Source organism: Excalfactoria chinensis, chromosome 12, assembly GCF_039878825.1.
Source record: "Excalfactoria chinensis isolate bCotChi1 chromosome 12, bCotChi1.hap2, whole genome shotgun sequence".
Lineage (NCBI taxonomy): Eukaryota > Metazoa > Chordata > Aves > Galliformes > Phasianidae > Excalfactoria > Excalfactoria chinensis.
This window is the reverse complement of record NC_092836.1, coordinates 10,614,299-10,631,478: the sequence shown is the minus strand read 5'-3', so window position 1 is coordinate 10,631,478 and position 17,180 is coordinate 10,614,299. Positions and strand designations below refer to the sequence as shown.

The window sequence follows — 17,180 nt, the reverse complement described above, 5'->3', positions numbered from 1 at the left end:
ATATTCTCAAAACATTCATCCTTTTTCTATTGTATAAGTTGGTCCAATAAAAAAATACCGTTTCTTCCTATACTACTTTTATTCCTAAAACAAGGATTCAATACCAAAACACCTCCCCCTGCAGGCTGTGTGCTTCTTCCCTTGTGTTTCAGTCTTTTACTCCACCAGAGCTGTGCCACGTATCCACTATTCTGGTTCTTCTCCTTTGCAGTGACCTGGGAGGCCGACTTCAGACAGTATAAACATATTTTATTTGTCCAGGAGTGCTTCAAAGTTACTTTTAACTTAATTGAAACCTGAATTGGAGAACAATTCTACTCTGCCAGCATGGTTCAGTTCAGCCTCCCCACCAAAACTGTCCTAAGAACCGAGCAACCCCTATGAACACATGCTACAAGTATCAAGGACTTCCAAGTAAAGGAGCAAGGATAACCACAATCAACGCCTTTTCTTCCCCATAAGATGTGCTTTTTAAAGCACATACCCCTCCTTTGCCAATGGTTCATCTTCTGCTCATACTCCCATTATTCCCTGAACATCTACATACACCATCAGGAGAACAATCTCCTTAGCAGTGCTTAGCAGCTATTGGAATAAGACTCTCATGGGCTGAAGACAGCCCCATACATGAAGTACAACAGTGCCCCAGCCCCAAATCAGCCTGTCACCCATTTACCCCAGAAGACAACAAAGTGATAGGTCACCGACACAGGAGCTACGGTAACTAACTAGTCTTCGCAATAAAATACATCAGCCTGGAGGTAACTGCTGCAAAGGAAACCTCATTTACCCCAACTTTACAAAAACAACAGGAAAAAAAAAAAACACAACGCTTTTTAGTCTTTGTTTGTTAAAAGCCACAGAAACGTGTGCTGTTCTCTCCAATTGAAACTCACCACTTCCAATTATTTTACCAGCAATTTACCTCCCATCGCTGGATTTTAAGTTAATCCCCCCTGAGTTCTCAGAGCATCTACAACAGCAACCGCTCTGCCTGTTAGCTGAATGGCCTTTTGGGAGATCTCTGCCTCTCTCTCAAACACTTTTTTGTTATAAAATATTATTAACTTAAAAAGCCAAGCGCCGCAAAGACAGTAAGGGATATGCAGTCTGCTCCGAAGCAGCAGCAAGGGGCCTAGCAATGAGGGCAGACTAATTTTATTAACTTCAGGGAAACTTCAAAAAGCTTTAGGGCTTTAATGCCAGACAGAGACGACCCCAAAAGTCAGTTTAAGTGCTGCATAAACAAAGGATTAGGGCAAGAAAAAGCTGAAGGCTCCTTGCATTTCTTGTTTATATTGTCATATGACCTAGTGGGAGTGGGAGAGGGCTGCCTCTCTGACTTTAATCCCCCGTGGTGTACAGTGGCGTTTCAGTTCACTGACCTACATTACGATAATATTTTTATAAATTTATGGGCAGAGGTGCAGCATCAAACTCACTTAAGGACTTTAGAAAAAGAAAAGGGGTAGTGGGGGGGAAGAGAAATACCCTGAAGAGAACATTTTCTGGCTGGCGTAGTCTCCCCCTCTCCCTTAGGTTAGATCAGCAGCTTAGAGAGGGATTTCAAGTTCAAAGGGAACGTCTCTGTTACTCTTGTTTTATGGCTTAGACCAGAGGACACAATAGCACCGAGTTTATGAAATATCCCTTCCCACTTGGCTTTTGTGTTTGCAAGAAAAAAGTAAATAGTACTTTATAACCATCGGTGAAGTATGTGCATCTCTGGCATGTAACACTTCTGCTAATACCAAGAAGTGAGGCACCTCCTCACACTCCCCAACCATCAGTACTTACACTGCAGTGTATCACTTACAGAACTGCAGTTAACGTTACATCTGTCAGCACACGGTGTGAACCACAGCATAACAGCAAGGACGAATAACGATGGGAGTTCCCTTGGAGAGAGGTTAGCAAGCTGTATTGCCTACCCTGCTCAACCACCATTTTAAAGAAAACTAACTACTGTCATCTGAACTCCGTCTCAAACAACACATATTTTGTGTGCAAGTAATTCCACAACCAAGAAAAAATAAGTGGATCAGAACTGAAGCACACGCCTGCAAAGGGAACAGACCTGTGCCAGAGCGAGCTGAACAACGAAGATTTGAGACAGAAAAAGTAGAATATTATTTACATAATAGAAGCATGCAGAAATAGCTAGAAAAAGATGGAACAAGAATAAGCTGAAGTTAAATCAGAAAAAGATGATTATGTTGCTTTCAATCAGATAGCAAAAGAGAATTCTTTAAAAGTGATAAAGACAGGTCTGATGAAACTTAGCAAACTGAAAATATTATCCATTGAAATCAAAGCAGAGAACAGGACAGGAAAAAGAACATAGAATGCAAGATTAAATCCGAAAATACCAGGTAGTATTACAATTTGTTCTTCAAAAGAAGTACACTTGAGACATCATCATCATGATCAGTAACAGCTCGTTAGTTTCTACAACACTTTCAGAACACTTTCGTTCTGGGAACGTTTTGGAGGCTGCAAATTCCTGCTCTCCCTCCTTAAAATGTGGGTTTGTGCATTTACTGAACGGCTGTGCACATGAGGCTGCAAAAGGGCAAAGCTGAAAGGAACTGACAGGATTTCAGTGACGACTGAGTTTGCAGCTTTTTTAATTCTCCAAAGACTGTTCTTGCTTTTAGTTCATTACCAAGACCTAGGTGAAGGACTTGGCACAAATAAAGATTTGGTCAGCTACGTCGTTTTCGTTTCCTCAAGAGCTTACATCAGTGTGAAACTATTAAAGGCTTTTCTTTCTGGAATTCCCTCTGGCACCACAGGCCTGCAGTTGTGCACAGGGCTCCCTCTGAAGACCTTCTTCTCATCATCTTCCAAGCAAACAAACCAAATTTCTGCCTTTGAACATGCATCCAGGATGCATGAGAAGAACAGCTCATCTCCTCCAGCACTTCACGTCTCATTACTGCTGCTTTAACAGAGCAGGAACCCACCACAGGGTTATTAGCTTTGGCTTCAGATGTTTGCCCCCTTCTCTCCAAAGCCAATGCTTCTTGGATGCAAGAGATATCTTCTTTTATTTGCCTTTCTTTCTCTGTAAAAGTACAGCTGCATTTGAAATTTTCTAAGAGCTGAAAAAGAAGAACACATAGCATTTTCCCATCACTGCAACCTGGTTAAAAGCAGCACAGTAGTAAAAAGGATTCTTCATTATTGAACCATGTGAATAAGGCCTGACTGAACTTTAAAAGCTCTGTGCATACCAGTTCAAGTCTCCAGGCATGCACAGGTACAAAGAGAGCACTACCATCCTTCTGTACACCTTTACAGTGCAAATTGCATGCACCTCTATTTGGATTTCTGAAAGGCAGAATTCCAGCAAACCACAAGTGCTGAATTTTCAACATAGCCTAGTTAAGAACACATACATTTCACCATGAAAACAGTTGACAGCATGATTTTAATGTTCACAGCAACCTGCATTGTTCCCTTTATGCAAGAAAAGACATCATCAGAGCGGGAAAGAAGAGGTCTACACCACTCAGGACTTCCAGCCCCTTAGAAATCAGCTCAGTCTGGAAGTTACTAGAAGATTGAGAACCTGTAATGCTCACAGACCAAGCAGGGAAGGGATGAGCTGTTGTGCAGAATTCCTGACCCAAGCTTGTAGAAAGGACAAACGATATCATCACAACTGAAGAACCTCAAGAAGCTTTCTTCAACTATTTAGTAAAGCTCCGAGGTCTTAAACACTCGAAATACCAGAGAAGCACAGCAACGTTCACTTTGGACAATGCATTACTCTGGTGCACAGCAGCAGATCAACAGGCATAAAGACAGTAATTTGAATTGTTTGTAAAGGAAACTGCCTAGATGTGACTTGGGGAGGTTGAGAAAGGCAAAGAACAGAGGCTTACAAACTCCTCACTGGAAATGAAGCAGGACTGGACAGCAAAGGCCTGCACAGAGCAACCAGAGGCAAGGGAGAGGGCAGATATAACCCTGCAAAGACACCACACAGGTATATATGTGTCCCAATTCTCTCCTGATGCTCTCCAACCTGTGTGAGCCCTCTGCACAAGCCCAGCATCTGCCACTATCCTTGGAAAAGCTTCTTTCTGATGTCTGGCTAACAGTCTGCAGCAGTAAGCCGTACGAATCTATGCTATGCTGCTGACTTACTCCAGGCCTAATGAAGGCATACAGTAGAGGGATTGTTACAGTTCAGGAATACATGGGTTTAGTTTCACTTTACCTTTTTACTTTAAAAAATTCCCAGGAAATCACATTTATATAAAACTTAAGTTATTTAAGTTGCAAAATTGGGCACTTAAGAAGTTAAGAAATGCCAGATGTTCATACAGCCTTACCCCTGCCCCTCTTTGATATGCCCCACTATATAGTCTTCACATGACCGCATGCAAAAACCCCCGCCTTATTAAGAGCCCAGCATAGAGACACAGGGGAACAGAATTAATGTTGCATAGGCAACTGTAAATCTGGTATTTCCTAACTTTTAAGTACTTTCAAGTGATTTCGCAACCTAAGTAACAATCTTAATTTATTTTCGTATCCAATAAATAAAATGGTGCACTGGTTGCCTTGCTGACAAACTGATTCTCCCACAGGTGACTCTTACACAACCTCAGAAAAATCAAGACCAGCTGTCCATACACTTCCATGACCCAAAAGCATGTCTGCATTTTAAATTCAATAATATAAATAACAAGCATAGGTGTTACTCAAACCTTGCAAAATTATACTAGGCAGTCATGTGGAGCACGCCATTCTCTTTTTTGGTGAGCGAACAAAATAGCAAGGTTCTGTATAAGTAAGCAAGCAGATTCTATGACTTAGCTGGTACTCCTATGACAAATTTATTAAACTCTATTAATCCATACATTGTGTCAATCTAATACCAACACTTGGAGATGTTTAATGGAGACGGTAGAGATGGTACCTCTATTTAAAGAGCATACAGTCCTCCCTTCCCCCCCTCAGCTTCACAAAATCTCTTACTCAAAACCAGAACAAGAGCCAATAAATAAATGCATCTTTTATATCCCTATTTTACAGTGCATTTTAACTAGTGAATGTGCTGTGCACTTTTATTCACCTGATTGCCTTCATCTCTGTATTATTACTGTATTTAGCATACCATCAGCAGCCAAGCAGAACCAAACAAACTCATGTTCAGACTTCAAAGCAAGAAAAATATTAATTGTGGCGTCTGCATGTTTACAGTAGATGGAGTGGCATCCACCATCTCTCCCAGTTGGAGACACAGAGGTTCTGCAGCCAGCCCAGCTCACTGCCTGCAGGCAGCACCCAATTCATTTTCACTGTTCAGTTCGGTCTTTGCTACGCTGTGCTGGCAAGTATGGCACAGATAGATCAGTCACCCAGATTCTGTCTTTGCAAAGTGCCACTGCCTGACTGCTGGAGCATTTTACTTGCTATAGCACAGCTGTAAGTAAATAGCAGCTGAAGCATTAGCCCTAGTAAACCAAAGAAATGGCCTTTGTCTAGAAATAAGTCGGATATAAAGAATCAAAGTACCTGAGCAGATAAAATGTACTTCTCTTCATTCTGAGCAGCACTGAAACCATGCAACAGAAAATGCAAGGAGCTGTATTTTTGTGACAAAGCTTTACGTACAAGGTGTGGGCACAATTCTGTGAAACGTTCTGCTATTACTGATACACCTGCAAAGCACTCGGTGGAAAAAGCACTACAATTGCTCATACATGACCTCCTCCTTGGGAATCTTCCCTGACAGGCACACTCTGCTTTGCTCTCTCTAAGCAAAGACGTTCTCCCCAGTATGTGGCCTCATGCCCTCCAGCAACCCACGTCAGACATTCCCCCTTTGTTCATGGTCAAGTTCATTTTTCCTCCTTCAGCAGTCTAAGTGTGTGGCTGAGCTACTACAAACTTGACACGTACTTCGTAAATATTAAGTTGGTATTTCCACTCATAAAAAACCATATGGAATTAAGAGAAAATATTGCTGATAACTGCTAAAGCAAAGTTTAAAAATGCCATTTTCACAACTGCTCCACTTGAAGATGACTGCTTGGGAATACCAACTTGATAAATCATCTGGGTCATTGCTAGTAGTCAACAAACTTAAATGCTTCCTGCAGCTTCTCACCAGTACTCATCTCCACAGTCTCATCCATTCTTCACGAAGGCCAGAATATCTGTTAAGTGATGCTGATGAAACCTTCCGTATGACCACATGAATGTTCTCTGACACAGCTCTTGTTATTCTACTGTAAGAAGAGGAGAGATGCCAACACTTTTTAAAGATGCTGAAAGATAAGCTTTATATCTTCCATTCAGATGCTCTGTCACCCTGATAAAAATCTCAATAATTTACCCTGCTTTCACATCCCACTCTTGCAATGATGCTTTTCTCCCTGGGGACAGATGCTTAGATCACACCAATATTCAATTAGCAACATCTTGTTATGAAGCAATAAGTGATCTGTGTAGCCCATGAGAACAGGTTCAGTAAAGTCACTTATCCAGCAAGCACAAAATTTGGGACCACCACAGCTGTGAATAAAAACCTGGATGGCCCACAGCCGTGACACATGAAAGGGAACTGCTGAAGAAACAACTCTATTACTTTCATGTAAGCAAAGCCTGAAAGCAAGGCAAATAATAAGGAAAAGCACGTGACATTTTTTAAGTACACAGAATTCATTCTTCTTAATGTCAGATAATATAGAAAAGTTATCTTTAGGAAGGACAAGACCATTCTCAAAGAAAAACATGGTTATGCTCAAAATGGGAAACAATCACAGCCGAGTTATGCTTTTATTTTCCCTTACCAGGCTTAAAAGTGCAGTTCAAGCTCTGCAAACAAGGCAGAGTTTTCCTTCTCCTTTTGTTTCTTGCACAGAGCTACAGATTTACGAGCATCCTCCACAATAAGACCCTGTGACCGCCATCCTAAGATAAATCCTGCTTGTGCAAACACTTCTCAAAACAGGCAGAATTTCTGAGTCACGCAGGAAAGCAAGATGCACTTCTACAGTTCACCTTTCAACCGAAGCCCACTGCATTCAACCTTCATATCCAGGGAAGCCAGAGAGCAAATAACATGATAAACACAAAGGGTTTATCCCAGGAACTGAGTAACAGCTCCGTGACTCACGCTGGAATTTAGCTGTGATGCCACACAGAACAGAAGTTCAGAGAGGGAGATATTGCAGAGTTGGTTAGGATGAACACAAGCCTCCTTCTCCTGCAGAACTGAGCATCCAACCAGGGCCAGCAGTTGCTGTTAATCCTCACCATTTCCCTGTCTGCCTTTGAGGGCTGCTGGCCTGCCGCAGCTCCCCAAGCCCACCACAAAACCACTATTCCAAGGGACAAATTTTGACAACACGTCACCTGTTAATTTTCATTGCCAGGACTCTCACATCACCACCCCTAAAGTAAGGCTGCTATTTGCAATAGCACTCTCAGCCCCGTGTTTTACTTTAAATAAGTACAAGCCACCTGTTGCCAGCCTAGCACTTTTTCGTATTTAAAGTACATTTGTCAGCCAGCCAGTTTTAAAACTTGCCCATCGGGCAGGGCTCTGCCCCCACAGCCCTGCAAGCACTCGGTGCATCACAGTAAGAGCAAAAAGCTCAACCTCAGCTGCCTGACTGCTCCTGGGTCAATCAGCTGACTCCAATCCCAGCGAGCAGGGAGGTTGCGGAGCCCATGGGGCAGCTGGGGGGGCACTGCCCACTCCCCTCTCTCACAGCCTTGCAGGCAGCCATGCCACACCACCCCATTTCCCCCAGCAGCATTCTCTGGGAGGAGGAATTCACTTCTCGTGAAGGTAATGTGTACTTTTTAGTTTTACATTTTTAATGCCTCCCCGGGGACGCTGTGTGGGGAGGAAGGCTTCCTTACTTAACAGAGAGAATGAAATTTTCCTGCATCAGTGCCAAGAATAGACACCCTAAATTCAGCGATCCTAATCTCCAGCCATCTAGCAGCCATTCAGCAGCAGGGCGGGCCCAGCTGATTCAGACTTTCTATTAGCTAGTGACTTTGTGTACCAAAAATGTCACTGTACCACCCAATTGTTCCCGCTGCCCTCTGCTCCACGAAAGCACAGACATTAGAGGAGCTACCACAACAAGTGCTTCCCCAGCACGCCTTGCTAACTGGCACAGTCCTCTCCCCACCAGCCCTCCCCACTCCCTGCATGCCCCTGAATTTCCTGCACCAGTTTTGCTCCACTGCACTGCTGTGCAAGAGGAGAAACACCTCCAAGCTGCGCAGTAGCAAAGGAACCAGGACCTGAGAACAAACCCAACCCACAGACAGGCAGATGGCTTGGTGGCAGCTACCCCATACACAGAGCCTGTCAGTGTTCCTACAGACTGACTGGGACCCATAGGCAGGGAACACCATGCAACACTTAGGGAAAGGATAAGGTAACCTCCATAGCTCTTTAATTTAAAGGAAGATAGCAGGATTGTGCACTATACTCAGTAAATTACTGTGTTGGCAAAATATTCAACCTACATTCATTAGTTATTTTAACAACGTGAAATTCACATATGAGTAATCTGACTAATGTTATTCTACTATTTACATGCTAAAATCAATAGCAGAAGTAAACCGGTAAAGGATTTGAAGATTACACAGAAAACAAAACCCACTGAAAGCTTATGACCAAGGCTAAAAGTGCAAAGCCAGTTAATTCACATTCTCACAGCGCTCCCATATACAAGAGGGAGCAACAATAAAGAAAGAAGCTGAGACCGGTTCATTTTAGTCAAACAAAAACCAAACAGCATGTGTCTCCATGGGTCACACCAACTTCTGTTCCCATTCATATTCTTAACAGCCACAGAGAAACAACAGCACTTGGTAAGCCAGGTCTCTCTGGATTTTGGCAGCATGGTCTGGGCACAAGCAAGTACATTTTTAGTAGAGACGAAGGGAAATGTTTCATGAGTTCAGATTAGAACAATCAGAATAATAAAAAGGAAAATGAGCAGAACGGAGATCCAGACATTTACATTTGGTCTTTCTTCTCTGCAGCTTAGAGGACAGATTACCTGCAATTTGGTGTTCTAGTTCAGTATCACCAGCCAAAGAGAAAGGCAGCCAGCTATTTCAAACAAGGGAAACAATACACCTGACATGAACAGCGACTGCTGGTTCTGGCATCTCTTACAACCCATCTTAATAAAGAAAGGACTCTAGAAAGTAACCGATTCCCTCTTCTGCTAGCTACCTTTCTAGATACAAGATTAGCATCCAAAAAGAAACAGTTTAGGAATTCTGACAGTGAGGTCTCCTAGTTCATTTGAGAACGGCCTCTGGATTCAGAAGTGGAAACACGAAGGAGTAACTTTGCCCGAAAAAGCAAAAACATAAAATCCTCTGAGAGAAAGGGAGGGAAACATACATGGCCTATTTGATTAATATAGTAAAGCCTTTAGAAAAAGGAACCTCACTAACACAGAATCATGCCCTGAGAAGGAGCTTGATTTATTTTTAGTGTTGTATTAGTAAAGCAAACATAAAAGTATTCAAAGAAGTCTGTGCTATAAATTGCAAACATGATAAGCTATGTTGACAATTGTTTAGTCTCCTATAGCAAAGGAAGGAGGGACCTTATTCAATACTCAAAACAGTTGCAATGTTATTTTGAAAAGAAGCAGTGAGATTGCCCAATTATTTGAACAAAACATTTGATTTGGATAAGGAAAATAACAATAGTTTCTTACCCAGAAAGTTAATAAAACACCTGGAATACTAACTCATCAAGTAAACACTTGCTAAAACCTTCATCAGTTCTATTCATCAAGGGGTAAACAATTAAGTTATTTATATAGGTAGATGTATTTGCAGCTGGCATACATATTTGCAATATACTGCTAACTGTGTTAAACAAATCAGTGGAAAAGTGGGGGCTTTGTCAAGTGGGACAAGGACAGCTGACCCACTTAGGGAGACACACAAACAAGGCAAGTTTGCAGGAAGAACACAATGGCTAGAGCATCAAAAGGATCAATGAAAAACCAGTATCAAATTACTTGGTGCTGTACTGACCTAAATAAACTTGCCAGTCTTGAGGAATCATCTCCAACTCTTTGTCGACAGGAAATACATACTACACTAGGTATATAAATGTAAGAAACTGATATAATCTTGACTATAACAATGAAAACTTCAACAACACATCAATGTATGTTCTCACACAGAACAAAGATTCCCCTCTCCAATGTATAGCACTGAAAGGACAGCTTACCCTCTCCACTTGTCCTTCTTTGTGTTTTTGTTTGTACACTTTCAGCTTTGGAAGGAAAGTCTCTGCGTAGTTCTTGTCTTCCATGCCTTGGAGCAGAACCCCATGGAACGCCAGCCTACACGTATTTGCATGAATATCCGTGTCCAGCTTGGAGCCGATCACAAGGCACATCTTGGGGCAAGTGACGGGTTTTTCAAACTCTAGCAAAGCCCACTGTTGTTTTGGCAGCTGGACTTCTGATTGGCCATTTTCTTTATTCTCCTCTGAAGGCTTTGAGTCCTTGGACAAATACTCCTCTTGGTAAAGATAGTCTTTATCAAAATCAAAAACGTTTTCTTGAATTTCTCCATTGAAGTCAGCAGGAGCCGGGCTGAAAAACATCACTCTTCCCATGACTGTTTCATGACCAACTGTGATATGAAACTTGGCCTTTGTCTGAAGTGTTCCTCGAAAATACTGGATTTTCTTCAGGGAAATTATTGCAGCGTGGATGGTGTGAAGTGATTCTGGGGTACAAATCAGGCCTCGTTCCAGTAGTTTGGGATCAAACTGGGTCACACAGATACCTACTCTGTCACCCTGCATGGCGTATGTCACAGGAGTATGGAACATCTGCATAGACTTGACTTTCTTTGTCACCTGTTGATGAAAGAGCAAGAAGGAAAATGAAATAGAATTGCACAGGAGCACATCACAAGCACAAAGTCACATATCACACCGTTCTCACCTCTAAAGAGACTGCCCTTCTGGAAGAATCCAAAATTCCAAACTTAGAAAGAGAACAGATTGAGAATATGCCTCTATCAGTCACTTAAAAATACTAAGAATTTGAGCCTCTTTTATGAGTGTTTCTGCCCATCAAACTCTCCCCTTACAAAACATAGCAGTACAGCATCTAGCCACGTATCTGCCTCACTGCTTTCCCATTCCTTCCACAAAATCCTTTTCAGTCACTTTTTTGACTTGGTTAAAAACCATCAAGTGCTCAGAAAGAATTTATTTCGCTCAGTGTTTGCACAACAGTGAGCGCCATTACATGTTGGAAAGAATCACATCAGAATAATTAGTAAGACAAAAATCTAAGACTGCATCTCTCCATAGGAATGCTCTGTCCCAGAGATCATTTCTGTAGTGTTTTTGTCAATACGCAACAGATTTCTCTGTGAATGTGCACAGAAAAAAAATTGGTAGCAGATCTCCACTCTCAGTATCGTTTTCTTTTCTGCTCTCTTCCCTTTTGACAGCTGTGGAATTGGTAGTAAGAGAAGCTTCACGCCAAATGCTACTGTGCAATTCTCAGCATTCAAGCCATAATTGTGTCTTGCTCAGCTGTAACTATTCTCAAATCATTCTCAACCACTGTGTGCCCCTTAGCAATCCATCTTTTAATCCTTACCCATTCCTTTATTTTCTATTCCTGAAAGTCAGAGTCCAAAATACACGAGCAGCAATGAAGAGGGTTCCAAATTAAGGATTTAAGGATAAAACACAGCAGATCTGGGCTTCATTCTCAGTATACCGCACAAATTTGAGGACCTCATCTAGCTTAGACTACTCAGAACAGTCTAGAAAAGTTAACCTTATTAATCACAGAATTATTTACTAGCAGGATGATTCTGAAATTCCCCTCTTCTTCTCTTCTGTGTCTTGGATGCCATGCCTCACTAGAAATGAAACTGTCTTTCACCTTTTCCTTTTTCTACAAAGTCTGCCAACTCTGAAAGACCCAAATCTTTGGCCTCCCAACATCACCACAATAAGCAACATTAAAAGAAGACTGTAGAACAGAAGGAAGAAAAAGTGTCATTGGGGAGCTAATTGCAGGAGCTTAGGTCAAAATAGAGTAGACCAAAAGTTTATTGGCTGATCTTTAGTAGCTGGAATATAAAAGTTTTCCAAAGAAGCCAGGAAAAAGCGATCAAAAGCAACACACAAAGTTTGGTTTGATTTTTAATATAATCTAGTGCAAGTCCTACAGTACTGAAAGTTCCATATGAAAAACACCAGACCAAACAATAGGGAAAGACCATGTCATATGTGATAGTGCAGGTGATTAAACTTTCTATCTTTAGCAACCATGGACAGAGTGAATAAACAACAAAGCAATGCAAACTACAGAAGCTTCTATCCCTCTAAAACGAATTGAAACACTCATAGAATCACCAAGGTTGGAAAGACCTAAAAGATCATCCAGTCCAACCATGCACTTGTTACCAATAGCTTCCACTAAACCACATCCCTCAACACAACATCACCAGAGACCTACACAGCCTTCTAGCTTGAATGTGGAGACAAAGATTCTTCTTCATTGCAAACATTCTGCTTTATAATACTGCTATTTAGAAACACTTCAACACTTCAGCAAGTAGCTAAGTTAAAATGTTATAGAAAACATTTGCTTTTACATATCCATAATATCTTTCATTGATGTCTAATGACATGAATAGCACCACTTGTGTTTAAAACCAACCCACAGATGTACATATAAACTCAGAACATATCCTAGCTTTAAATTAAAAGAACAGCAGGCGTCTATGGAACATTCCTCAAACATGTTATGCCTACACACTTCCTTACATTAATGCCAATTATTAGGATAGATGCACTTGATATGCAGCTTAAAAATAACAACCACAGTTAATAAGTAACCTTAGAATATTCATTTCATGTGATTAAGCCTTTACAGAAAGTTGCAATTCTCAGCTATGGCATAGAAAGCAGCACAGAAGCAGCAGCAAAGTGAATCACTGAGTTGATCTGCACCCACTGGATCAAATCACAAGAGCTGAAGCAGCTCTGCATCACCAACTTCCTATTTTCTGTGAACATCATGAACAAAATCAAGCATAACTTCATAATAGACCTCACTGGATGCAAGCAATGTAGGTAAACATGGAATCGATTACATCTCATCACATAAATCAAAAGCCACGTGTTAAAATCTTACAATGTGCAAATTTAGTCTACCTTTCATTTTTGTTGTTATTTTAAATTTGTATAATCACTTTAATGTTTTAAAACATGACGTAAAGGACCATTGAAAAGGATGAGAGAAAGAAGTTCATGTGTTCAAATGCAGTCAAAAAAAAAAAAAAGCAAAATAAAACAAGACTACCCAAGGTTCAGCCCTTGAGATAAACATTCAGTGTAAGAGCATCTGGTATTTGAAGACCAAAGTAAAAGACCACTAAGATATTCAAAGCAGTTCAGCAGGCTAATAGAAAACAAGATACAGAAAAAGTCCACTAATGACTTTTCTGCAATATATATTCTTTTCCTTCATTTATTTAACTTGCATTAAGTTATCTGCCATATGCCGTTGCTCATAGCTTTTTCAGATAAGAACCTAACCCATCCTGCTGCCTCTCAGTGCTGCAAGTGCATCTTTCTGATACGAAAGATACAGCAACCATACTTCCCTGAAATACTGATGAGAAAGTGCAAAGTTGCAATAATTAGCATTAATATTCTAGTAGAGCAAAGACAAGATTAGAAAGCAGTGTTTATAAAAAGAGTATTATGTCCATATCACAAAAAGGAACCCTACCTCAAGAGCAGAGAACTCCAACTCATTTCTGTATAAATGAAGGATGGCCATCTACAAGCAGAATCCTACCAATGGGTGTACAGTGTTTTAGGTAAGGCAAGCCACTCCTGCTTGAGAAGTGCCAAAAGGACTCCTAGGCTATGAGCACAGGGCAGCAACAACAAGCATTCAGAAATCACAATTCAAGGCCCTTACACACATTCTCCATCCAAATCAACACAAAATATTTCCTTAATGTTCTGAGTCTTTGGGGTTCATGTCACAAACTGACGAGCACCAGGAGTTTCATGGACTTTCAGCCAGGACTTCAGAAAAACATAAGACAGGTATTAAGAGTTGTCAATAGCACATCACTGAACAGCAATAACAGACACTGCCCCGTGATCAGGCTGTGGAAAGCCATCTCTTCCAAGTCAACATCCCCATGGCAGCTAGGAACAACTGCAAAGAGCAGCAGCCTTGGTAGGAAATAACTCCATGACATACAGATGTCACCCAGATGCTGTGACTCAGTAACAACTCTCTGAAAGGTCTGGAATATTTCTAGAACCTACTCTTTGTCCATCACCTCACTTTGGCTCCAAGAAAGAAATATCTTTTTCTTCCACATGCTCTATATTTCACAGGGAATGGTTCTTTTACCTAAATTCTTAACTGAAGTTTTAAGTGCATCACTAAATGATAGCTGTGGTACTTATGTGATGCCACACACACGCTATCAGATTTTACTTGATATACTCCACAGCCTGAACAGCCAGCACTGCAGTATAGGAATAAAACAGTATAAAAAGAGGATAGGAAGATCTCCTTAGCTTAATTTCTTTCACAGCATCTAAAATATGTCCGTGCACTCAGTAAATAAAGAAGCGGGTCAATGATCATACTCTCACGCTGCTCTGCTTTAATGTTATATTTTTAAATTAAATTACATGCGTATTATACTCATTCAGACAATCACAAATCAAAAATTAGCACGTGCCAAGATTAAGATTTGGCACGCGATGTTAAGCGACCTTTAGTGCGTAGGCATTCTCCTGGAGCTTTTGAGTATATAACCTCAAACTTTTTCAAAGCCTGATCTACCCAATGCACAGGCTGAATGGAGCTCACTGAGTAAGAAATAGTCCTCCTTTCCTTCTGACTGGGCTGCCCTGAATTTGTTATTTGCTACAAACCATCAAATCCAAACTGTGCTGTATGTATTTCATCTTACTGCAATATTTCATCAATTAGTAAAGTTCAGTCAGTACTTCACCCTTGTGATATAACATGGCATTGCCTCTCACCTGCAAATAGAAAATTTCACTACATCATTTGTTACGGTCTCAATTCTCAAGAAAAAACACAGTGTGCAGCTTTTGAAAGCTAAAGGCTGATTTTTCAGTGCATTTCATGTTTCATAGCATTTTCAGCGCCAAAAGAGCATCTGCCATACAGGATGCACAGGACCTTAGGCAGAGAAGCGATCCCCATGCTCCATGGATGTGGTGAAGGAAGAAGCAGTCAGATGTCTAACATACATCCTCTCACCTAAAGAAGACTAAGATCTCTCAAAGGATGTAACAACAAAAAAAGGAATATTAAGATGCCAAGTAACCTTAAGTGTAAGCAGTATTGCGTGTGCAGTCCATCACTCAGCAAGGTATGTACTTTAAAAGCATGTACAATGCTATTGAATTTAGCCATTAAGTATCTACACACAGAACATCAGACCCATAGTACAACTGGGCCACGGAATAAGCTTAAAATTTACATACCAATTAAAATTTCTGCAACTTATCAAAATATATTTCAATAAGTATTTTTCAAAGAAAAGAAAAATCCAAGAAGAACTCAAGAACAGAACAAAATGATAGGTTAAAAAAAGACTGCTTGGAATTTTCTTCCAACAAAATGAACTGAATTCTTTTTTCCCCTCCAAATAGATTTTGGTTTAGAACAATAATAATACTTTTATCTGAAGACTTCAAAGTCACATGCAAAAGAATACATCACAGTAAACACAGGGTTGAAGGTTTTATAGAAGAACTTCTGCTGGGATTTTTTTTCCCTTCTTCTTTAAAAGAAATTTGTTTACTGTTGGTCTTTGAAAAGCATAAAAGGGGGAAACTATAGGCTAAAGAAGTAAAACTTTTACATGTAATGAACATTTGGAGCTTTGTGAAAAGGCTGATTTTGGTAGAATGTGTGACATGTAGCCCTGTGTGAGTAATATTATATCTCAAATAAAAATCAGCCCATGAATATACATAATCCAAAAGGTAATTCTCCCAATCTCTGAAATGTAATGGAGCCACTCTAGATCACTGAGGCATGAATATTTACCGTATTCAGGCTTTACTGCTCTCGATCTGGGTTCAATTTTGCAAATTAAAATGAAGGCTCTGTGGATAGAGAGATTAAAGAAGAGCATCCCAAAGCCTGCCCGTTTCCTTGGTGTGGTAGCAGTGATCTGGTTACCCTTCTGTTAGGTTATTTCTTTTTACTTAATGGAGTAGGTCAAAAGCAATTGCGAGTGGAAAGAGGAGGTCATTATTAGGTCACAACCTTGGAGTTAAAGGCTCACTAAAGAAAACAAACACGGAGTGAACATAAAGCTGAATTTAAAAATAAAACCTGTAATGAAAAATAATATTTTCAGGTCTTTTCACTTCTATTTTGACAGGTCAAGAGGAAAAAAAAAAAAAAAAAAAAAAAAGTAGAATAAAGTAATTTTTTGTGAACAAAATTCTCCTGTTCCTCCTCTAAAATAATCTTGCTTATAGAAAATGTGATCTACAGAAAATGAAACGAAAGCGATGAATAATTACCTAAGAGATCTGGTAGGATTCATTAATGATGGCAAACATTAGTACTAATCATTACAGTTAGTGCATTTTCTCAGAACTACTTGGAAATGAAACAACAGCGCTCTTGGTGCAATGCACCAACAGACGAGCAACACAAGTATGCAGATCTGAACAAATCAAATGACATGGTACTACTCCTAGCGAATTCCTTGCACTAATTACAATCAAAACAAAGGCTACCTCTTGTGCGAGTTAGTTTGTGAAATAAAAAACAATTGGTATACAAAGATCTTTAAGCTTTTCCTCGAGGAAGGTATTTTTTGGTGGTAAATTTTCAAGAGCTGGATTGTAGATCAGTTTCTAATCCAAGACAGTAACAGTGATTAAGATTAGATGAGTACACTTATATCACATATTTTATATTTTCAAAGTCTGAGCATTTGAGTCTCCAGTAAAAAACAAACAATTTAAATTCTGAGCTATTAAAGGAAGAAAGCAGTGCAAAGTTTGGCACAGCAAAATCAAATCCTAATGCACAGTTACACGGTAAAAACAAAGGTCAGGTTTACAGCAGTGATTTTGATGAACCCATTCA

At 40.3% G+C, this 17,180-nt stretch overlaps 1 protein-coding gene across 2 annotated transcripts in view; it reads right to left on the bottom strand.

The window, feature by feature from the left end:
• The window catches only part of EEFSEC (eukaryotic elongation factor, selenocysteine-tRNA specific), a 110,500-nt gene that overhangs the window by 42,865 nt on the left and 50,455 nt on the right, over positions 1-17,180 (bottom strand). For both annotated transcript variants that reach the window (XM_072347698.1, XM_072347696.1), the window contains exon 5: positions 10,250-10,888. In XM_072347698.1, the coding sequence (XP_072203799.1) occupies positions 10,250-10,888 (639 nt within the window). The remainder of the gene's footprint in view (positions 1-10,249; positions 10,889-17,180) is intronic.